Genomic DNA, 6,448 nt, shown 5'->3' on the forward strand with positions numbered 1-6,448 from the left:
CGTCGCCCACCCGCGGAGGCCTCGGCTGAGTCACGCGGGGACCACCCGGGTCGGCCCGAGCCTTGACTCGGCCCGCGCGAGCCCCAGCGCCACCGCGCCGGCCCGGCGGCCCCGGCCGGCTTTGTTATTGTTTGGGTTTGAATCGCTACGCCCCTCCCCATCCTTCCGCCGCGCCGCTGCCGCGCGGCTCCCGCCTCCCTCTCGCTCGCGCCGCGCCCCTCCCCCTCCATTTTGGCGCCTTTTCCTTCCCGCCACGTCGTGGCGGCGTAGAGACCACTCGACCGCGGGCATCGGGGCGGGGCGCGCGCGGCTATTCAGATCAGCCCGCTTCTGGTTGGCTGGCGGCGTGCCAGAGGGGGCGGGGCCAGGGTGGGGCCCGAGAGGAGTGGCCGCGTCCCGCCGTCGCCCCGCCCCCTGGCCTCCCCGCGCCAGCCCAGCGGCCCGACTCCCAGCCTAGGCCTCCCGGAGAGGCCCCGCCCCGGCCCCGCCCGCCCGCGCGCCCTCCCCGCTGGCGCGCTCCGCCCCTTTACTCCTGGCGGCGGGGCGAGCCCGGCGTCTGCAGCAGCGACCGCGGCGGTGGAAGAGGCCGTAGTGCAGTCGGCGGCGGGATACGCAGCAGCAGCAGCCACAGCAGCCGCCGCAGAGAGCATAGTCGCCGCGAACCCCTCGTCCCGCCCCGGCAGCCGCGCTCCCCGCCGCCTGCCGAGTCCGCGCGCCCTCTTGCCGACGGCGTCCCGGGCCGGGCTCCTCCTCGGCCTTCCGCACCCGCCGCAGACCCCGCCGCAACGCCACCCGCATCCCGCGCCGCAGCCTCCCTGGGCCGCGTCCTCGCGCCAACGCCCTGGAGGTGGGGATGCTCCTGTCCAAGATCAACTCGCTCGCCCACCTGCGCGCCGCACCCTGCGGCGACCTGCACGCCACCAAGCTGGCGCCCGGTGAGTGCGCGCCCCCCGCCGCCGACTCCCGATGATCGGGGCGCGCGAGGGGCCGGGGCTGAGCGCCCTGCGTCTGCTCTCCCCAGGCAAGGACAAGGAACCCCTGGAGTCTCAATACCAGGTGGGCCCGCTCCTGGGCAGCGGTGGCTTCGGCTCGGTGTACTCCGGCGTCCGCGTCGCCGACAACTTGCCGGTGAGCCGGGGGGCAATCGCAGGGAGGGCGCGCCGCGCCGGCGTGCGGGGGGGGCAGGCGCGCGTGCGGGCCCGTGTGCGGTGATCTAAGGACGCTGTGCTCCGGGGTTGCAGGTGGCCATCAAGCACGTGGAGAAGGACCGGATCTCTGACTGGGGCGAGCTGGTGAGCGCCCTTGCGCGACCCCCGGGATGGCGGGGAGCCGGGTGGGTGGCCTTGGGGAGTGCGCGCGCCTCGCCATCTCCCTTGTCCCCACTCACCGCCCTCCTTGCCTTCCCCGCAGCCCAATGGCACGCGCGTGCCCATGGAAGTGGTCCTGTTGAAGAAAGTGAGCTCGGGCTTCTCCGGCGTCATCCGGCTCCTGGACTGGTTCGAGAGGCCTGACAGTTTCGTGTTGATCCTGGAGAGGCCGGAGCCGGTACAAGATCTCTTCGACTTCATAACGGAAAGGGGGGCCCTCCAGGAAGAGCTTGCCCGCAGCTTCTTCGGACAGGTGCTGGAGGCCGTGCGCCACTGCCACGACTGCGGGGTGCTGCACCGCGACATCAAGGACGAGAACATCCTCATCGACCTCAACCGCGGCGAGCTCAAGCTCATTGACTTTGGGTCGGGGGCGCTGCTCAAGGACACCGTCTACACCGACTTCGATGGTGAGTTGTCCCCGCGGAGCTGCCCAGGTGACCTGGCCTGGCCCCGCGGCCTCGCCAGCCAGGCCTTTGTAAAGGTCATTGGGCCGCCGGGCTCGGCGTTGGCCGGGGTGGGGCGTAGCAGAGTTTCCCGGCTCCACCGGGGATTCCTGGCCAGCTGAACCTGTAATGCTGCTGGCATGGTTGAATTCAGTGGAATTCAGTGGGTTCCAAGCGTTCCCGATGAATAAGAGCTTGTGGGCCACGGGCTGTAGCCCAGATATCCAAAGTCTGACCCACTTTCGCGTCTGGGGCAGAGATGAGAGGGAGGAGAGAGACGGCGCTGATGGGGGTTTTCGTAATTTCTGTTTTGGTTTATAAGGGAGTTTAGTTTTTCTGTTCGGAGCCTTTGATTTAGGGTGAGGGTTCTGAAAAATGGTTTCACTAAGTAAAATTTTTTATTTTTCGGTGTGGAGCAAGGCAGTCAGGAGTGGCTTGTTGTGAAATAAGATCTGCGGGTTTGAGAATTAGTTGGGAGTCTCCGCAGGAAGGGTGAAAATCTATCTTGCTTAGGGAGGGGCTTGGAGTGCCTTATTTCAGAACAGAAGCCAGAAGAGCCCGAGATCAAAGCGGGAGGGTGGGTCATCCTCGGAACGGCTTACCCTCACAAACGACAGCCTTTCAAAACTTGTGACTCGGGCTTGTGGTTTGTGTTTATTTGCCCTTGGAAGACGCTGGGCTGGGCTGCATTTTTTGTATTTCACAGTTAATGGCTGGCCAGGGCCCTCCCAGGTTTTTTTCCCCCTTTCAGTCTTTGCTGCCCCCTGGTGACCGCCCTAGGGATTACTTCTTTTTTTTTTTTTACTACCCAAAGTTTGTAAACAGGAATCACGTGGTCTGAAGCCAGCCCTGCTGCTCGCTGTGCTTTTCCAGTCAGGGGAGGAAAGGGTGTGGGTGACAGCCCAGGTTCTAGAGGGTGCGGAGGAGAGCCTCCCAGTGGGTGCCCTGGCTTAGATGTGCCAGGATCCTTGCCTGGCTGTCATGTGTGATGAGATTCTCAGACAGGTTTGGAGGACGTTCTGCATCCTCCCTCCGCCGCTTCGAGGGCGGCCTCCCACTGGGGCTGCTTGTTTTTTTGGACTGATTTGTAAGGATTATTTAGTTTAGGGTCTGGTCCCATAGGGGTGGAAAGCAGCCAGCAGTCACTTTACCACTTTGCTCTTGGTCCAGGAAGTAAGAATCAGGAGTTCGCCCGGTCCAGAGAGGAGGATGTTGATGCTCGTCTGTTGCATTTAGAAGAAAGGCTTGTTAGGAAGCCTTTTTTTTTTTTTTTTTTTTAATTTTTTTTTAAGAGTATATTTTATTTATTTTTTTTCTACAGTTTTATTGATAAACATATAGCAATTAGGAAGCCTTTTGCGATCAGTTTTGGCTGAGCGGTCTCTGTTGTTCCCTTGGCGCAGGGACGCGGGTGTACAGCCCTCCCGAGTGGATCCGCTACCATCGCTACCACGGCAGGTCCGCGGCCGTGTGGTCCCTGGGGATCCTGCTCTACGACATGGTGTGCGGAGACATCCCTTTTGAGCACGACGAGGAGATCGTCCGGGGCCAGGTTTTCTTCCGGCAGCGAGTCTCCTCAGGTAACTTCCTCCTGCAGCTCCAGGTGACACAGCCCTGACCTGTGGCTGAGAATTTATGGGCCCCAGATTAACTGTTGCACCGGGATCACACGTGTTTGAGATTCCTTGGGAGGTCAGAAGGCGGGTGCAGCAAGACCCTAGTTTCTCTTGTCAAGTTTTTGGTCTGGAGCGTCAGACCCCAGGGTCCCTTCCTGGGTGCTAGCCAAGTGCTCTGCCACTGAGCTGTCTCCTTGTTTTAAGTTCCAGGACTCTCTGGAAGCTGAGGAGGGCAGGTCCAGGGTAGTTAAATTTAGCAGGATTTTGTCCCGGAAAAAAGGGAGAGGTTGGGGTTGTAGCTCAGTGGAAAGGCCCTGGATTGGATCCCTGGTACCACCTAAGGGTGGGGGAAAATCTGCACTTTTTTCCCCCACCTCCCTTCCCCTGCACTGTGGTCCCTGGGAGCTCATACCAGGTGGTTGTCTCATTTGCAAGTTGGGGGTGAATTGAGTCACTCTTGCTCTCCCGTGGTGTCTCAGTATAGTATCGAGTCATCACTGTCATTTCTGTGAGTGGGTGTCGTGGGAAAGGCTTGGGCTGTTGAAGTTTGGAAACTAGGCTTTAAGAGGGGAGCCGCTTTCTAGCCAAAGCCTGCTGAAGAGTCCAGGTTCTGTGCCTTCCTGCTCTGCATAGGGAGCACCCAGCAAGTGCCGCCCCCCTCTCATGGGTGTCATCTGCCTCCCACAGAGTGTCAGCACCTCATCCGATGGTGCCTGGCACTAAGGCCATCCGACCGGCCCTCCTTTGAGGAAATCCAGAACCACCCGTGGATGCAGGATGCGCTTCTGCCCCAGGAGACTGCGGAGATCCACCTGCACAGCCTGTCGCCGGGGACCAGCAAATAGAACCACCCGTGGATGCAGGATGCGCTTCTGCCCCAGGGGACTGCGGAGATCCACCTGCACAGCCTGTCGCCGGGGACCAGCAAATAGCCCCCTCCCGGAGGCCACCAGGTCTTCACCTCCCACCAGACCTGCCAGGGAGGGAAAGCCCCAGTCTCCGCTCCCGATTCCCAGTGACACTTGGCCATTGAGCCTGGCAGGACAGTGCTTGACAAGGGACAGTTCACAGCTCATTCCAGACCCCAGGGCTCTGGGTCCCCTCCTGGCGGGTGCAGGGGCCCTGCTGCGGCTACGCTGTCCCCTTCTGCTGATCGAGGCGGGTCGGTGAGGGGGTGGGCTTGGAGAGGGTAGGACTGGCGTCACTTGAGTCCCTGTCACCTCTTCCGACTCTTGAGTGCCTTCTGCGGGACTCCGGCCATGCTGGGAGAAATACTTGAACTTGCCTCTTATCTGCTGCTTCCCCAAAAATCTGCCTGGGTTGGGTCCCTGGTTCCCGCCCCTCCTTCATAAGAAAGGTGCCAAGGAAGAGGTCACGGGCCCACTGCTGAGCTGCCCGCCCTTTCTGCCTCCTATAGTAAAACTCCAGTGAACCTGTCTTCCTCTTTGGTTTTTACTTAACCTGTTTCTAAGCCAGGACCTCGCACACACACACACACACACACACACACACACAAAATGCACGAACAATGCAAACGGAAAAGCTGTAAATGTGTGTACAGTTGGCATGGTAGTATACAAAAGGATTGTAGTTGATCTATTTTTTTTTTAAGTCAGTCTTGCCTTTAAGTTATTTTACCTGTGTTTTTTCTGATTTTTTTTTTTTTTTTTTTTTCTTTTGGAAGGATGCTCGTTCTAACCTGGAGGTCAGCGTTATGTATTTATTTATTTATTTATTTGGTTCCTTCCTGCTCTGAGCTTCCACAACTGCTGTTCTAAGATGGGGGGTATTTTGTTTTTTCTCCTTTCCTCCTCTGACTTGGGGACCTCTTGGGGAGGGCTGTGATGCTTGCCGTGTGTAGGCTGATGGTACCCGGGCGGAATGGCCGCTGCGGCTCCCCGGCTGTGGGGTGTGGGGTGCGGGTTGTCAGTAGACTGGTTTGTACATAGGACGAGGTCGGGATGTGGCTCTGGATGGTGTGTGCCTTGCGGGCCCTCCCTGGGGCTGTTTTGAACAGCATGTGGCCCTGCTGGTTTTATCTGAGTGAAATACTGTACAGGGGAATAAAAGAGATCTTAATTATTTTTTTTTTATACTTGGGCTGTTTTTGAATAAAAACCTTTTGTCTTAACTTGTGGCTCCTGGTTGTCCATGCAGAGGCAGTCACTAACGAACACCTGGCGCTAGCAAAGGGCCAGTCTGCAGTTAGGGAAGGGGGGGGGCCTTAAAAGAGGGTGGGGTCTGGAGAGATGGCTCAGTGGTCTAAAGCACCTACTTGGAACAAGTTTGGCAAAGCACAGGGACCGCGGTTCAATCCCCCAGCACCACATGCCAGCCAGGGCCGCCCCCTGGTGGGCTGAGCTGGCCACACAAATGATACTTAAAAAAAAGAGGGTGGGTCCATCCCCCTGGGGGAGGCAGTGGGGACAGGGTGAGGTCCACAGGCTGTCCTGCATCTGGCAGTTCATGCACAGAATAGTGGCTGCCTCTACAGACCTGTCACTGGAGAGTTGGGCTGAGCTACAGGTAGCAGGCCTGTTGCTCAACTAACATTTGGAATATGCTTTAATTGAACTCAGGCCCTTGCGCATGCCAGTCAAGCGCTTAACTCTACCGAGCTATTTCCCTGGCCCCTTGGAGTTTGCTTTTAGTAGCCTGGTATGGCACTGGCAACAACATTGTAGTTCCAAAGTGAGGTGCTGCATGGCCTGTAATCCCGTGTCTGGGAGGCTGAGGCAGGAGGATTGCTATCACTTGGAGGCCAGCCTGGGCTACACTGAGCTCCAGGCCAGCCTGAACTATGTGGTGAGAATCTGTCTTTAAGAACTGACTGGGGATGGGGACCGAGGAGATAGCTCAGTAGAATAAGCACTTGCCTGGCAAGCGCAAGGCCCTGAGTTCCATCCCCAGTCCTGCAAAAAAATAAAAAGTGATGGGAACAGCAAGATAGCCCAGTGGACTAAAGCGCCTACTTAGGCAAATGCGCAGGGACTGTGGTTCCATCCCAGCACCACATGCT

At 58.6% G+C, this 6,448-nt stretch overlaps 1 protein-coding gene across 2 annotated transcripts; it reads left to right on the forward strand.

The window, feature by feature from the left end:
* Positions 1–652: 652 nt before the first annotated feature.
* Pim1 (Pim-1 proto-oncogene, serine/threonine kinase) lies at positions 653–4,866 on the forward strand. Of its 2 annotated transcripts, XM_023720278.1 has the most exons (7): positions 768–935; positions 1,022–1,128; positions 1,242–1,292; positions 1,411–1,777; positions 3,217–3,393; positions 4,117–4,235; positions 4,323–4,866. In XM_023720278.1, the coding sequence occupies exons 1-7, from the start codon at positions 854–856 to the stop codon at positions 4,359–4,361; spliced, it is 942 nt and encodes a 313-aa protein (XP_023576046.1). In that variant the 5' UTR covers positions 768–853; the 3' UTR covers positions 4,362–4,866. The 2 variants fall into 2 exon arrangements, with proteins under 2 accessions (XP_004624236.1, XP_023576046.1); XM_004624179.2 differs by lacking the exon at positions 4,323–4,866 and having other exon boundaries at positions 653–935; positions 4,117–4,274.
* Positions 4,867–6,448: the final 1,582 nt, after the last annotated feature.

The sequence above is a fragment of the Octodon degus genome, unplaced genomic scaffold, assembly GCF_000260255.1.
Source record: "Octodon degus isolate 3935 unplaced genomic scaffold, OctDeg1.0 scaffold00005, whole genome shotgun sequence".
Lineage (NCBI taxonomy): Eukaryota > Metazoa > Chordata > Mammalia > Rodentia > Octodontidae > Octodon > Octodon degus.

Excerpts from the sequence above, each read along its gene's own strand:
- Pim1 (XM_004624179.2), top strand. The coding sequence starts at position 854 with ATGCTCCTGTCCAAGATCAACTCGCTCGCCCACCTGCGCGCCGCACCC. Across the intron at positions 1,129-1,241 it reads GCGTCGCCGACAACTTGCCG|GTGGCCATCAAGCACGTGGA; the intron begins GTGAGCCGGGGG and ends CCGGGGTTGCAG. Across the intron at positions 1,293-1,410 it reads TCTCTGACTGGGGCGAGCTG|CCCAATGGCACGCGCGTGCC; the intron begins GTGAGCGCCCTT and ends CCTTCCCCGCAG.